Source organism: Salvelinus namaycush, unplaced genomic scaffold, assembly GCF_016432855.1.
Source record: "Salvelinus namaycush isolate Seneca unplaced genomic scaffold, SaNama_1.0 Scaffold461, whole genome shotgun sequence".
Lineage (NCBI taxonomy): Eukaryota > Metazoa > Chordata > Actinopteri > Salmoniformes > Salmonidae > Salvelinus > Salvelinus namaycush.
In genome coordinates, this window is record NW_024061155.1 from 53,767 (window position 1) to 70,780 (window position 17,014).

The window sequence follows — 17,014 nt, forward strand, 5'->3', positions numbered from 1 at the left end:
ACTCATTCCACAGAGGGATTAGTGTCTGCTGGTTTTTGATTTCTCCTTTCAATTAAGTCCTAGACAACCAGGTGAGGGGAGTTCCTTACTAATTAGTGACCTTAATTCATCAATCCGGTACAAGGGAGAAGCGAGAAACTCGCAGCCACTCGGCCCTCCGTGGAATGAGTTTGAGAGACTAAACACCAGCCTCCCTCCCATAGATCTCAGGAGAGTTGAGTCCACCAGACCTCTCTCTGGCTCCTATGACTGGTGCTGTGTGATTGTTCTCTTCCCTCCCCGACTCCCCATCGATCCAGGCCTGTTGACCACACTCTGACTCACATGATTGATCAAGTAATCAATGGAGAGGCTCTCAGATCCCCAAACCTCCTCAATCTTATATTTTTTTCTGTGAAACTCTCGAAGAGATCGGCCTTCTTTTCTTTCACTCCAGCTTTCTCTTCTTCTTCTCTCTTTCTTTCTTACTTCCTGTTCTCAGTAGACTGGGTTGTCATTTTCTTCACCAAGGTTATTTCCTAATGGTGTTATAAGATGACTAATTGTCTCTGTTTGTAGTAGTGAGGAGTGGTGAGCTGATCGGCTCCCCCTGTACATCCCTGTAACGATGTGCGCTGAGAGTCAGGAAGCAAGTTCAGTTAGTGAGTGTTTTAATAAATAAACGTAACATAGTACAAAACAGGAAACACAAACAATGCACAGACAGGAAACTGAAACAGAAACAACTGGGGAAGGAACCAAAGGGAGTGACATATATAGGGAAGGTAATCGGGGAAGGGATGGAGGCCAGGTGAGTCTGACGACGCGCAAGTGCGCGTAACGATGGTGACAGGTGTGCGCCGTAACGAGCAGCCTGGTGACCTAGAGGCTGGAGAGGGAGCACAGGTGACAATCCCATTCTGCTATACGAAGACATAAGTCTCTCAGTCCCACAATACAACATCCTGGCACTACATATTCTGGCTGCACGGCCTATCACGCCTAAGTGTGTGTATGTTTTATTTCCTGATTGTATTCCATCAATTTCGGCAGGTCTTTCTAGGTAGACGGTGAGTGGCGAGCCTTTTTATGGATTCACATATCAGGATGGTGTGTGTGTGGCCCTGTGTTTTCTTAGTAATAGTATATTTATAATGGCATACGGAGCTGTGATGGGGGAATGTCTCTCTGATAAGTGAAGAGATTGGTTTAGGTTTTTGGCGAGCGCTCCATTGCGAAATTGTTTCATGGCGCCCACCGGGCAGTGCGTTGTCTTATTGTTTATTATTATTATAGAGAATTGGACATTTAGTCTGAGGGGGAACTTCTCACTGCGTGTTGTCACTGCGTCTGGGGGGGGGGGGGCATTGGGACTAAGGAAGTAGTTTAGGAGGAAAGCGGTGTAATTTATGTATCGTATAAAAGACAATAGGTAGAAGGATATTACACAGAATGGAACGGTCCACTCAGGGGGAGAGGAAGCATCTCTGCATGATTCCACTAACAGATCAACGGGCCTCCGGAGTCCGGACAAACTCTTCCCCCAACCCTCCCCCAACCTCCTCGCCCATATTGACAATCCTCAGTTTCCATCTTGCAGTCTCTCCTGAAAACAAATTTGACAAGAGTTTTTTTGTCCCAGGTATTGTTTTTAATTCCCCATGCCGGGTCCCCCTGAGGGAGGCACGATAGGGGGGACAGGGTGTGAGAACCAATCCAAGCAGAACCTTTCCTCTCCTTTTTTCCAATTCCCTCTCTCCTCTTCCTTTGGTTTGTTTACTCTGGCCCAACTGGAGACTCAGGTCATTTGCATGTTGATGGAAAGATGTACAGTACAGAGAGAAAACAATAGGAGGCTTTGTGTTTCCTGGAGATTTCTGATGCCGAAATTATTCTCCTCACCCCTCCTAGGACGTGTTTCATCATCCGCCCTGTGATTGCTGCTTTGTTGGTCTATTTGTGATTGGAATAGGAGATGACAGTGGCCGACGCCAGGCGGGAACAACACCGACACAGTGACACATTCTTATATAAACTCAAATGCGGCAAACAAAAGAATATCACCTCCTTGTTTGTTTTCCACAATATCTTTTATTTTCATTATAATGTGTGGGAATACAGTGGTGGGGTTTCTCTACAGTGGTGAGGGTGGTGAGCTATTTCGTATGTCTTTGGGGTGGCTTATCTGTTGGAGGTGGTGTGGTGTTGTATCTCGAGTGGGTGCGGTGGTATGGTTTCTCTTGAAGGGTGCAGTGGTTGGATTGCTCTTTAGGATGCTTTGGTGGGGTATCTCCTGAGGGTGCAATGGTGTGGTATCTCTAGCTGAGACTGAACGTCCAGCTGAATGGGGTAGCAGTGGTATGGTTTCTCCTGCCCTAGCTAGTTCCCAGTAATGACAATAAGAGACAGTTCAGCAGGGGGCTTAGCGCTGGTCGATGGTGGAGAGCACTCAGCATGGGGGCCAGGGGCCCGCCACAGATGAAAGAGGAAGTAGGGACCTTGGCTAGCAGCGGTAATCACATCCATCGATCGAGAGGGCCCAGCGAAGGCCCCCGATCCGCTCTCTATCAAAGAGCAGAGTGGGTGATTAATTTTCCTCCCTTTTCCCTCTATCTCTTCTTGTCCTCCTTCTCGTTCTCTTTTGCTACTAACACTCGTTGTCACACTCGTTCTACTTCTCGGTATCGCTGCTTTGTAGCCTGGGAATCTCATGCTGGCTTCAAAGGAAGGATTCCAGGAACTCCAGATCTGTTTCACTGTAGCCACTCACCTTCTCTTCTCACAGTCCAGACGTACATGGCTCCTGCAGAACCAGTGTGTATGTGACGCAGGTTGACATTCACTGTCATGAATCTTGCCCTGGAGGCAGAAATAAGCGATTTTTCACTACACGGGCCATCTAGAAAGTCAAAACTGGCTATATTGTAACAACAGATTTGATGACTTTGTGGCTGTGCCAGTCAGTGACCACTCTACAGAGCTGCCTCCAGGGAAAGATTCATGACAATAAATGCCAACCTGCGTGTGTGACATCAAAGGAGTGTACAAAAAGAGAGCGTGACATGGATTCACTATGTGATAGTGATCACTGCATCTTGTGGAAAAGGTCATTCTGTGCAGGCTGGATATAAATCTCTTTCTCCCATAGTGCCCTAACCTATCTTTACCTTTGCCCCCTCACAGAGTGGCGCCAGGGCAGAGGTCAGCGTACGATCCTGATGGACGAAGACCTCTCTACCAAGATTGAGAGCGACTGGAAGAGACTCAACATGCTTGCTCACTACCAGGTACACGCATCACTATCTAGAACAGTTAACCCACTGTTCCTAGGCCGTCATTGAAAATAAGAATTTGTTCTTAACTGACTTGCCTAGTTAAATAAAGGTGTGTGTATGTGTATATACGGTATATAGATATCTTTTTTTTCTCTTTTTAAAAAAAACACACATCTACACTCTGGCTTACGACCAGTTACATGCATCACTACATAGAACACAAATGTCTATACGACCAGTTACATGCATCACTATCTAGAACACAAATATCTATACTACCAGGTACATGCATCACTATCTCGAACACAAATATCTATACTACCAGGTACATGCATCATTATCTAGAACACAAATATCTATACTACCAGGTACATGCATCACTATCTAGAACACAAATATCTATACTACCAGGTACATGCATCACTATCTAGAACACAAATAGCTATACTACCAGGTACATGCATCACTATCTAGAACACAAATGTCTATACTACCAGGTACATGCATCACTATCTAGAACACAAATATCTATACTACCAGGTACATGCATCACTATCTAGAACACAAATATCTATACTACCAGGGACATGCATCACTATCTAGAACACAAATATCTATACTACCAGGTACATGCATCACTATCTAGAACACAAATATCTATACTACCAGGTACATGCATCACTATCTAGAACACAAATAGCTATACTACCAGGTACATGCATCACTATCTAGAACACAAATAGCTATACTACCAGGTACATGCATCACTATCTAGAACACAAATAGCTATACTACCAGGTACATGCATCACTATCTAGAACACACATGTCTATACTACCAGGTACATGCATCACTATCTAGAACACAAATATCTATACTACCAGGTACATGCATCACTATCTAGAACACAAATATCTATACTACCAGGGACATGCATCACTATCTAGAACATACATATCTATACTACAAGGGACATGCATATCTACAGGTGGAGTCATACCCATGTTCACTCAGGACGGAGAGGGTACACCCTAGAAGTATAATTCATTGTATTTCTATAGGGTACACTAATCCGTAGTGGAGAAGATTGAAGATAACTCCCAATACGCTGTACAGAAGGGACTGGTGATTTGCTAGTGTACCAACAAAGCCTGTTTGAGACGAGCAAAATGGATGAATGGAATGAACTGTAGTTTGTTTTCCCCTCCAGTGTGTATTTGCAATATCAAAACTAAACTATTCCCTCATAGTGTATAATACAGTGTGGTGCACATGTTTCCATGTAAATATTATGCTGCATAGTGTTCAGTTAGAGGTAAACCCATGGTTCAGATTAGGCTCTAACCATTAGACTATCCACTTCCAGGTAAATACATGTTTGAGATGATTGACTTCCAGGTACTACCATAATGTAGACGGTACACTAGATAAATTCATATTGCACACTCACTCACAGGTAAACTCACTCCACCTGAGTGTCATTCCATTTCCAGGTAAACTTTTGCAGCTAATCAGCCAGTCAAAATGCTGGCTCAACCTCATAAATGTTTCATCAAATAGATTACCCTGTAAAGGTCTCTTTGCAAAACACACACACACACACACACACACACACACACACACCACTCACGGCTCTTTTCTCATATAGACCTCCTGATCTCATCAGACAGAGCCGGAGGGAGATTTGTGTTTTGAGTTTGTTTATTTGTTTAACTGATTCTATCTGTATCGCCTGCCTCACCATATCTCCCTCCTACCTCGCTTCTCCAGCCTTCTGAGTTCAGGAGTCATCAGCCGCTCTCTTTGTTGTTTCTGTTTCCAAACGCCGCCATTCGACAGACAGCTCTTTTACCCACTACCACATTTATTTCCCCCCAAACACTGAAGGAAACAGAAACTCATTAAAAATCAGACTTTGATTAGAACTCTGCAAGTCAGAGTTGACGGTAGGAAAGCACCTAAACTAGTACTATAAGAGGAAAAGTACCAAAGAGACTAGAGGCTTCACAAGATGTCTACGCACGCAACCTGACAGTATTGCACACGTGTTGTGTCCGATCATGTTGGTTTAGGTTGTTGATGCCTAGGACTGATGATGCCGTTGGATCAGTCAGGCAGAATGTTTTTCAGAGTCGTGTATCAGTCCGTTTCAATAATATCTGATGGCCGCAGACAAAGGGAAGAGGAAGAAGAGGCAGAATTCTGTTTTAGCAGGCTTAAAAGCCTCTGCCAAGCTATTGAATGAACACACACATCCTTTGACAGTTCTAAATGGACTATGTTGATTTCTCCAGCCAATAGACTAATAGACGGCGCCGAAGAACATGGCTGATGTTTTACATTCTCCCAACCAATTGTGCTATTTTTTTTTATTTTTTGCGTAACTTATTTTTAACTTATTGTCTATGTTGCTGCTACGTCTCTTATGACCGAAAATAACTTCTGGACATCAGAGAAGCAACTACTCACCACGGACTGGAAGAAACGTTATACTTTCACGAGTCCGACGAGAAGGAAATCCTGCTTTCACTGGAACAGGCCCAGATCCACGCCTTTTGCATGAAGAAAAGACGCCGGAAAAGGGGACGCAGATCGGGGATCCTTCTGAGAAGCCGGAGGCGAGCGAGTAAACTCCCAATGCCTTCCAGTCTCCTTGCTAACGTGCAATCGTTAGAAAATAAAATGGATGACCTATTATTATGATTTTCCAACGGGACATTAAATACTGTAACATCTTATGTTTCACTGAGACGTGGCTGAACGAAGAAATGGACAATATAGAGCTGGCGGGATTTTCCATGCACCGGCAAAACAGAGACGCTACCTCTGGTAAGACGAGGGGTGGGAGTGTGTGTCTTTTTGTCAATAACAGCTGGTGTGCGATGTGTAATATTAAAGAAGTCTTGAGGTATTGCTCGCCTGAGGTAGAGTACCTTATGATAAGTTGTCGACCACACTATCTACCAAGAGAGTTCTTATCTGTATTATTTGTAGCCATCTATTTACCACCACAAAGCAAAGCTGGCACTAAGACCGCTCTCAACCAACTCTATAAGGCCATAAGCAAATAATAAAATGCTCACCCAGAAGCGACGCTCCTAGTGGCCGGGGACTTTAATGTAGGCAAACTTAAATCAGTTTTACCAATTTTTTACCAGCATGTCACATGTGCAACCAGGGGAAAAAAATCCTAGACCACCTTTACTCCACACACAGAGATTCATACAAAGCTCTCCCCCGCCCTCCATTTGGCAAATCTGACCACAATTCTATCCTTCTGATTCCTGCTTACAAGCAAAAACTAAAGCAGGAAGTACCAGTGACTCGCTCAATACGGAAGTGGTCAGATGACGTGGATGCTACACTACAGGACTGTTTTGCTAGCACAGACTGGAATATGTTCCGGGATTCATCCAATGGCATAGAGGAATACAACATTCGCATCGAGCTAAAGGCTAGAGCTGCCGCTTTCAAGGAGCGGGAGACTAATCCGGACGCTTAGAAGAAATCCCGCTATGCCCTCAGACGAACCATCAAACAAGCAAAGCATCAATACAGGATTAAGATTGAATCCTACTACACCGGCTCTGACGCTCGTCGGCTGTGGCAGGGCTTGAAACTATTATGGACTACAAAGGGAAACCCAGACGCGAGCTGCCCAGTGACGCGAGCCTACCAGACGAGCTAAATGCCTTTTATGCTTGCTTCGAGGCAATCAACACTGAAGCATGCATGAGAGCACCAGCTGTTCTGGATGACTGCGTGATAACCTTCTCGGTAGCCGATGTGAACAAAACCTTTAAACAGGTCAACATTCACAAAGCCACTGGGCCAGACAGATTACCAGGACGTGTACTCAAATCATGCGCGGACCAACTGTCAAGTGTCTTCACTGACATTTTCAACCTCTCCATGACTGAGTCTGTAATACCTACGTGTTTCAAGTAGACCACCATAGTCCCTGTGCCCAAGGAAACGGAGGTAACCTGCCTTATTGATTACCGCCCCATGGCACTCACGTCGGTAGCCATGAAGTGCTTTGAAAGGCTGGTCATGGCTCACATCAACAGCATCCTCCTGGACACCCTAGACCCACTCCAATTTGCATACCGCCCCAACAGATCCACAGATGACATAATCTCAATCGCACTCCACACGCCCTTTCTCACCTGGACAAAAGGAACACCTATGTGAGAATGCTGTTCATCGACTACAGCGCAGCGTTCAACACCATAGTGCCCACAAAGCTCACCACTAAGCTAAGAACTCTGGGACTAAACACCTCCAACTGGATCCTGGACTTCCTGATGGGCCGTCCTCAGGTGGTAAGAGTAGGCAACAATACGTCTTCCACGCTGATCCTTAACACTGGGGCCCCTCAGGGGTGTGTACTTAGTCCCCTTCTGTATTCCTTGTTCACCCACGACTGCGTGGCCAAACACGACTCCAACACCATCATTAAGTTTGCTGACGACACAACAGTGATCACCGACAACGATGAGACGGCCTATAGGGAGGAGGTCAGAGAACTGGCAGTGTGGTGCCAGGACAACAACCTCTCCCTCAATGTGAGCAAGACAAAGGAGCTGATCGTGGACTACTGGAAAAGGCGGGCCGAACAGACCTCCATTAACATCAACGGGGCTGTAGTGGAGCAGGTCAAGAGTTTCAAGTTTCTTGGTGTCCACATCACCAACGAACTATCATGGTCCAAACATACCAAGACAGTCGTGAAGAGGGTACGACAAAACCTTTTCCCCCTCAGGAGACTGAAAAGATTTGGCATGGGCCCCCAGATCCTCAAAAGGTTCTACAGCTGCACCATCGAGAGCATCCTGACCGGTTGCATCACCGCCTGGTATGGCAACTGCTCGGCATCTAACCGTAAGGCGCTACAGAGGGTAGTGCAAATGGCCCAGTACATCACTGGGGCCAAGCTTCCTGCCATCCAGGACCTATATAATAGGCTGTGTCAAAATGGAAAGCCCATAAAATTGTCAGACTCCAGCCATCCAAGTTATAGACTGTTTTCTCTGCTACCGCACGGCAAGCGGTACCAGAGCGCCAAGTCTAGGACCAAAAGGCTCCTCTACAGCTTCTACCCCCAAGCCATAGACTGCTGACACAATTCATAATTATCTATTTACATTGACCCCCCCCCCCCCCCCCCCCCCCCCTTGTACACTGCTGCTATTCGCTGTTTGTTTGTTACCTATGCATAGTCACTTCGCCCTCACCTAGATGTACATATTACCTCAACTAGCCTTTACCCCTACACTGACTCGGTACCGGTGCCCCCTGTATATAGCCTCGTTATTCTTATTGTGTTACTTTTTATTATTACTTTTTATTTTAGTCTACTTGGTAAATATTTTCTTCTTCTTGAACTACACTGTTGGTTAAGGGCTTGTAAGTAAGCATTTCAACGGTAAAGTCTACACTTGTTGTATTCGGTGCATGTGGCAAATAAAGTTTGATTTTGATTTGATGTTGTGAGCAAAAGAGCAAGGTCGGTTTTAGATCTCAAAACAGTAATTAGAGTAAAAACATAAATGGATGTTCAGTTTGAAATCCCCTACAAAGGTAGAAATATATTGAGTGATTGTTATCTTCAGATACAGCATCCTTTCATGTAGACACAGTACAATCAGGGTTGGTCAGGACCCTAAGACAGTACAATCAGGGTTGATCAGGATCCTAAGACAGTACAATCAGGGTTGATCAGGACCCTAAGACAGTACAATCAGGGTTGATCAGGACCCTAAGACAGTACAATCAGGGTTGATCAGGACCCTAAGACAGTACAATCAGGGTTGATCAAGACCCTAAGACAGTACAATCAGGGTTGATCAGGACCCTAAGACAGTACAATCAGGGTTGATCAGGACCCTAAGACATTACAATCAGGGTTGATCAAGACCCTAAGACAGTACAATCAGGGTTGATCAGGACCCTAAGACAGTACAATCAGGGTTGATCAGGACCCTAAGACAGTACAATCAGGGTTGATCAGGACCCTAAGACAGTACAATCAGGGTTGATCAGGACCCTAAGACAGTACAATCAGGGTTGATCAGGATCCTAAGACAGTACAATCAGGGTTGATCAGGACCCTAAGACAGTACAATCAGGGTTGATCAGGACCCTAAGACAGTACAATCAGGGTAGATCAGGACCCTAAGACAGTACAATCAGGGTTGATCAGGATCCTAAGACATTACAATCAGGGTTGATCAGGACCCTAAGACAGTACAATCAGGGTTGATTAAGACCCTAAGACAGTACAATCAGGGTTGATCAAGAACCTAAGACAGTACAATCAGGGTTGATCAGGACCCTAAGACAGTACAATCAGGGTTGATCAGGACCCTAAGACAGTACAATCAGGGTTGATCAGGACCCTAAGACAGTACAATCAGGGTTGATCAAGACCCTAAGACAGTACAATCAGGGTTGATCAGGACCCTAAGACAGTACAATCAGGGTTGATCAAGACCCTAAGACAGTACAATCAGGGTTGATCAGGATCCTAAGACATTACAATCAGGGTTGATCAGGATCCTAAGACAGTACAATCAGGGTTGATCAAGACCCTAAGACAGTACAATCAGGGTTGATCAGGACCCTAAGACAGTACAATCAGGGTAGATCAGGATCAGTACAATCAGGGTAGATCAGAAATCCAGGTTGGAGGATTCCTGGATTCCCTCATAATTTCAAGAATCTTCCAACCAGGATTTCTGGACAACTGGGGAATTTGGGGAAATTTACAGGAATTTTGCAACCCTAGATACAATGTTTTTAGTGTTTGAATCTTCTATTGTAGGATTACAGCTTTCATTTAGACAATAGAATATCATAGTATAGAATAGAAAACAGCATTGTCCAAGAAAAACAAAATGTTCATTTCGAAGAAGTGAACTCTGTTTATTCTATTTCTATAGCTACAGCACATTCATTAGAGGAACTGAAAATACCCTCCATACACCGTTCAGAAAACATTTGGAAAAGGGCAGTTGTCTCACCCGACTATATCATTGCTCCTATCCCCCTGTAGAACCAGCAGTGATGACGATCAGTAGAGAGACTATTGCTTTTGTAGTCATGGCTTTCTCCCTCCTCTCCGCCTTATTGGCTCTGACCCCGTGACCTGTGACCCCTGTAATAGACTGGGCCTGTCAGAGCACATCCAGGTCGTTACAGAGGATCAGGGCCTGACTGACTAGACACCCCAGAAGTAATCAGCCGAGGGAGGGAGGGAGGGAGTGTGGATTAGAGGCAGGGAGATGACCAACAAAGGGCAGGCGGTCGTAACGCCATGGCAACTCTCTGTCTGAGCAGAGGAGAGGAGAGGAGTTAAGATCTGATGTGCTCCACTCAGATGTCCATCTGTCTTCACATTCATAGGGAGTTTTACACACTAGAACACAGGCATTAGCATAGGTGGACACACATGCTCAGAACACACACATACAGTATGTCCAGCTCCATTCCAGACATGGACAACATGACACTTCCTAAATTTGCAAACACAAACCTTCACCTGGACATACACCAGACAAGCCAGTCATATGTACACCTGCCACGCATGAACAGACAGTGACAGACAGACAGACAGACAACCCCATTATGACAAATCCTGCTGATTGGTACATTCCCTTCTTGGCAACCGTCCCTCCAGCGAGCCAGAATGATGGACCGGTGGAAATAGGAACGGAGCGACGTTCGCTTGTTCCTTATGGTGTAAATAATGTGGACACCTAAGCCAGCAGCCCTCCAAATGAGCTTTCCGGGGGGGGGAGGTCTGCCTTAAATTAAATGTCACGGCGGAGAGTGGGATGTCGTGGGTGTGGTGGTCGAGACAGCGAGGTAGAATGGATTAGAAGCCTGATTGGAAACCGGAATGAGATAATGAAGACAGAAGTTAATTCAGTTTTCAGCTGGGGAGGGGAAGGAGGGGGAAGGCAGGGTGCGTTCTCCTTGACAAGAAAACAGACTCAGACACTCAAAGCCTGTTAGAGGGAGCGAGGGAGGAGAGGGAGCGAGGAGAGAGGGAGGTAAGGAGGAAAGGAGGGGGACTGGAAACATCCCGCAGATTCACACTCAGTCAGCCCACTCCAAAACGTTCCTCTCATCGTTTTACCAAACTAACATTAGATGACGCTATATTTCTGTGATGTATTACCTAGCGGCGATTATCTTCTGTCTACATCAGTCATTTGTTCACTTTTGGTCCAACAGGTCAGTTTATATGACGTAGATTTTGTACAACACCATCGTTAGTGGAAGAGGTTACCCACTTATATATTATGAATGTTTTGCTGACCTAGTAAAACATGAATATCATTGATTACTGTCGACTTTGGTCAGACAGATTTCCCCTCTTGACAGCCTCCAGAAGTCCCACGTCTGTCTTGTTATAATGGTTATAATGTAATACAGAAATATGGAATATAGAATGGGATCAAAGCGCACTCTGAATGGAATTAGACTCTGCTAACTGTCATCCTAATGGGTTCTTATGAAAACAGCACAGACCCATTCACCCTGCTAGATATAGAGGAACTATTCTAATTCTATTTCTATCCCCCCTATGTACAGTTAGCATAGAACCCATTCTCTTTTGGTTGAAACTAAAGTTTCAATGCCCTTTCTGCTAAAATAGAAGTTTGTATGCACTCACTGTACTGTAAGTCACTTTGGATAAAGCATCTGCTAAATAGCATATATTAAATATGTATATATTATATTATATTATTTACAGTAGGGAGAATCACATTGTAGCCCTGAGCATTGCTCTGATATATGATCAGGCCATCCCATCAGTTTACTGAGAGCAACAGTCTCTCTTCTCCTCTTCCTAAACCACCCAGACCCACCTGTCGTCTCACATCCCACCTCTCCTCCTCCCTCCCAATATTACAACCCCAAACACACACACACCATTATATTAACTAGTAAACATGTAGGATTACTGCTTAGGGACCATGTTGTAGAGTTAGAGGATCCCTGTGGAATCTCCCTGAACCCTCCCATGGGTGTCGCCTGTCATGATACTAACACATTATGCACCAGGAGCGGATTGGGGAGCGGGTGAAATAATGCTATGATGTAATAATGGAACCCCAAACACACACCTGAGACCCTTAGCCCTGCACCCCTATTCCCCATACACACCCCTCCCACTCTATTAAAGAGATCACTTCTTCAATTAACCCTGCCTCAGCCGGCGGGGCTCGCTGGTGAAATTATGCAGAGTGTGTGTGTTTGCGTACATGTACGTGTGTTTGTGCACGGCTGGGATCAGCCCCTCTCCCAGTTGTGTTAATTGAATCAATTTCTGTTGTGTTGAAAAGTAGGAGCCCATCTCTCTTTCTCTGTCATTCTCTCTCTCAGACGTATTATTGAAATGGGAGGCTGAGACGTATCGTCTCACACATAGTGATATACATAACCCCCGTTCACTACCACTAATCATATGTGTATGGGCTGATTAGATCACACAGGCTAATCACAAAGGCTTCCTGAGCATCCAATCATAGCTGTTATAGATGGAGGATAAACACATGATGACGTGTGGATGGTGATTTGTATGGTGATCCAGGGTTTAGTGGCTGAGTGCCACATCTCTCTTCATTGGGGATTGTTATGTATTCAGAATGCACTTGGCAGAATCAGAATGCACTCATTGAGGATGGTGATTAGTCATTCTGCTCTCTCTCGCTCTCTTTCTCTCGCTCTCTCGCTGTCTCTCTCTCTCCGTCTCTCTCGCTCTCACTCTCTCCCCTCCTCTCTCTCTCTCTCCCCTCTCTCTCTCTCTCCTCTCTCTCTCTCTCCCCTCTCTCTCTCTCCCCTCTCTCTCTCTCTCCCCTCCTCTCTCTCTCTCCCTCTCTCTCTCTCTCTCTCTCTCCCCCTTCCTCTCTCTCTCTCTCTCTCCCATCCTCTCTCTCTCTCTCTCCCCTCCTCTCTCTCTCTCTCCCCCCTCCTCTCTCTCTCTCTCTCCCCTCCTCTCTCTCTCTCTCTCCCCTCCTCTCTCTCTCTCTCTCTCTCCCCTCTTCTCTCTCTCTCTCCCCTCCTCTCTCTCTCTCTCTCCCACTCTCTGCAGGTGCCTGATAACTCTGTGATGGCCCTGGTCCCCAAGCAGGTGACGGCCTACAACTCGGTCAACAACTCAACTGTGTCCAGAACCTCAGCCAGTAAATACGGTATGGCTAATGTGACAGTGTGTGTGTGTGTGTGTGAGAGAGTGAGAGAGAGAGAGGAGCACATTTCCGGCACATTTCCAGATTTCTCTGCTGGATAGGAGTGTCCTCCTGGAACTAAAACAATTATGCCCCCCCCCCCCCCCCCCTCCATCTCCCAGCAGTCTGTGTGCCTGAGAGTTAAACAGGAAGAACTGTGTCCTTCTCATCGGAGTGGGATCCATAGTCAGTCAGCACACACACACTCACATGCACACACAAACACACATCAGCACACACACAGACGTTCACACCTACACACACACTGGGTATTCCCTGTTGCGAATGCACAAGCTCCATTGCCAGGATTTTAATTAAAAAACGTGGCTAAACAGCACCTTCTCCCTCTAAACCTTCACCACAGAAACCAACACAGACTTCTCCTGCACACACTGTTCATCCCTCAAACTAACTGAGCTCCATATGTCACTAACAGATGTAAAGGCTCTGTTAACAATAGCCGAACACATAGTAAAGTCTTCCATACATTAGCCACTGTTAACAATACCTGAACACATAGTAAAGTCTTCCATACATTAGCCACTGTCAACAATACCTGAACACATAGTAAAGTCTTCCATACATTAGCCACTGTTAACAATACCTGAACACATAGTAAAGTCTTCCATACATTAGCCACTGTTAACAATACCTGAACACATAGTAAAGTCTTCCATACATTAGCCACTGTCAACAATACCTGAACACATAGTAAAGTCTTCCATACATTAGCCACTGTCAACAATACCTGAACACATAGTAAAGTCTTCCATACATTAGCCACTGTCAACAATACCTGAACACATAGTAAAGTCTTCTATACATTAGCCACTGTTAACAATACCTGAACACATAGTAAAGTCTTCCATACATTAGTCACTGTCAACAATACCTGAACACATAGTAAAGTCTTCTATACATTAGCCCCTGTTAACAATACCTGAACACATAGTAAAGTCTTCCATACATTAGCCACTGTTAACAATACCTGAACACATAGTAAAGTCTTCCATACATTAGCCACTGTCAACAATACCTGAACACATAGTAAAGTCTTCCATACATTAGCCACTGTCAACAATACCTGAACACATAGTAAAGTCTTCCATACATTAGCCACTGTCAACAATACCTGAACACATAGTAAAGTCTTCCATACATTAGCCACTGTCAACAATACCTGAACACATAGTAAAGTCTTCCATACATTAGCCACTTTTAACAATACCTGAACACATAGTAAAGTCTTCTATACATTAGCCACTGTTAACAATACCTGAACAATACCTGAACACATAGTAAAGTCTTCCATACATTAGCCACTATGTGCTGTCACACCTTAGTAATAGTGACAAAGCCCCAGAGGAGAAGAGGGACAGAACTGAGCCCAGGAGACAGGATAACAAGATTAGAGAGCAGGGAATTTAACAGACTAACAAAGAGAGGGAAGAGAAGGAGTGCATTTGCAGTTTGCACTTTCCTCCCCCCTGGGACTGGAGACAGAACCGTGTCCCAAATGGCACCCTACTCCCTAAATAGTGCACTACTTTGGACCAGAGCCCCATGTGGAATATGGTGAACTACATAATAGAGTAATAGGGAATAGAGTACCATTTGGGATGCAGACAGTGTCCCATCTAGCAGTGACTGTCTTGGTCTGGCCCTGTGTTTTCTTGAACCTGAGAAGAAGCCATCAAATCAAACCCTGATCAAAGGCAGCGCTGCCCGGACTCAAACACTCCAGACACATCAAATTACGGCTTTATTAGCCAGCTAGCACCTCATCTCCATACGCCATCTCACCGCCTCGCCTCCGTTCCTCCACTCAAATTAGACCAAAGAAAAAGGAGGGTGAGTGTGAAAGAGAAAGAGAAAGGGAACAGGACAGAGATAGAGAGAGAGATGGAGGATGACAGAATGTCACACATCTCTTGACTTAGTTGGGGAATTGACTTCAAACGATGCCAGAGCCACTTGAGACACGGGGGGGGGGGGGGCTTAGAACTGGACTGATCACAATGGAGAAGCACTGAGGAGAAGAGAGGATGATTCTAATGGAGCCAAAGGAGAGAGGGAGAGGGAGGGAGAAAGTTAGTGAGAGAAAATGAGGAAGGTGGAGAGGAGGAAATAAGGAGGGATGATGAAGAAGAAGAGGGGTAAAGAGAAAGATGAAGAGGAACAGGGAGGGAGAAAGATGAAGAGGAAGTAGGGGAGAGAGGGATGGAAGGAGAAGGCAGAAAGTGATGGAATGAGATGAAGTGCGTAGGAAAGGGATTTAGAGAGAGGGAGCGAAAGAGAGAGAGAGGGTGCCAGCTTCCTTTCTTAATCAAAACTCCTGTGTGATATGTCAGTATGGTAGTATTTCAGTACGGACTGTGTGTGTGTGTCTGTGTGTGTGTGGAGCGCTCCTTCTACTCCACCGAACGTGTCATCACGCCCTATTACACCAGCACACTCGATAACACTCTGGAAGACAACCACCACTTTATTATGACACACACACACACACACACACACACACACACACACACACACACGCACACGCACACGCACACGCACACACACTCCAATCAATCCAAATCAGTCAAGTTCCATGAGTCAATATGCACACACACACACACACACACACACACACACACACACACACACACACACACACACACACACACACACACACACACACACACACACACACACACACACACACACACACACACACACACACACACACACTTTACCTGCTTTCTCTCTAGTACTTGACCCCTCCCTCTCTCTCCTCTCTTCCTCTCTCCCTCCTTCATTCACTCTTCCTGCGTTTCTCTCTGGAAGGACAAATTGATTTCTGCAGCATCTGCCTTGGCAAAAACACACTATTTCCCCGTCCTCTCCCTCGACCAACAGTCCTACTGATCAATTCTTTATTTCCCCGTCCTCTCCCTCGACCAACAGTCCTACTGATCAATTCTTTATTTCCCCGTCCTCTCCCTCGACCAACAGTCCTACTGATCAATTCTTTATTTCCCCGTCCTCTCCCTCGACCAACAGTCCTACTGATCAATTATTTTCACACTGTGTAAACATTCATTGAGCCGGAGTGTTTTTAAATGTCATCGCCACTCTCGTCAAATGGGGAGGGCATATGAATATTTCATCTCGCCATACACCTGTTCGATTTTGTGTCCATGAGTTGTGCAAAGGCGATTTCTACCTCCCAAGAGAAAAAGATGGCATGAAAAATGAACCACGTGCATGCTGTTGTAAAAGTTGTAATGTCCAATCTCAAAGGCTCGGTAGCTTGAAGCTTCTAACTGAACCCAGACAAACTACTGGAGCTTTGACTTATTTGACTTTGTATCCTTTAGAATACCTGTGTAGTATCCTTTAGAATACCTGTGTAGTATCCTTTAGAATACCTGTGTAGTATCCTTTAGAATACCTGTGTAGTATCCTTTAGAATACCTGTGTAGTATCCTTTAGAATACCTGTGTAGTATCCTTTAGAATAACTGTGTAGTATCCT

At 45.2% G+C, this 17,014-nt stretch overlaps 1 protein-coding gene across 1 annotated transcript in view; it reads left to right on the plus strand.

The window, feature by feature from the left end:
* Window positions 1-17,014, plus strand: part of LOC120041415 (plexin-A4-like) — a gene marked incomplete at its 5' end in the record, with an annotated part of 86,883 nt that overhangs the window by 40,968 nt on the left and 28,901 nt on the right. The window contains 2 exons of the mRNA XM_038986364.1: window positions 3,163-3,266; window positions 13,360-13,459. Coding sequence (XP_038842292.1) covers window positions 3,163-3,266; window positions 13,360-13,459 — 204 coding nt within the window. The remainder of the gene's footprint in view (window positions 1-3,162; window positions 3,267-13,359; window positions 13,460-17,014) is intronic.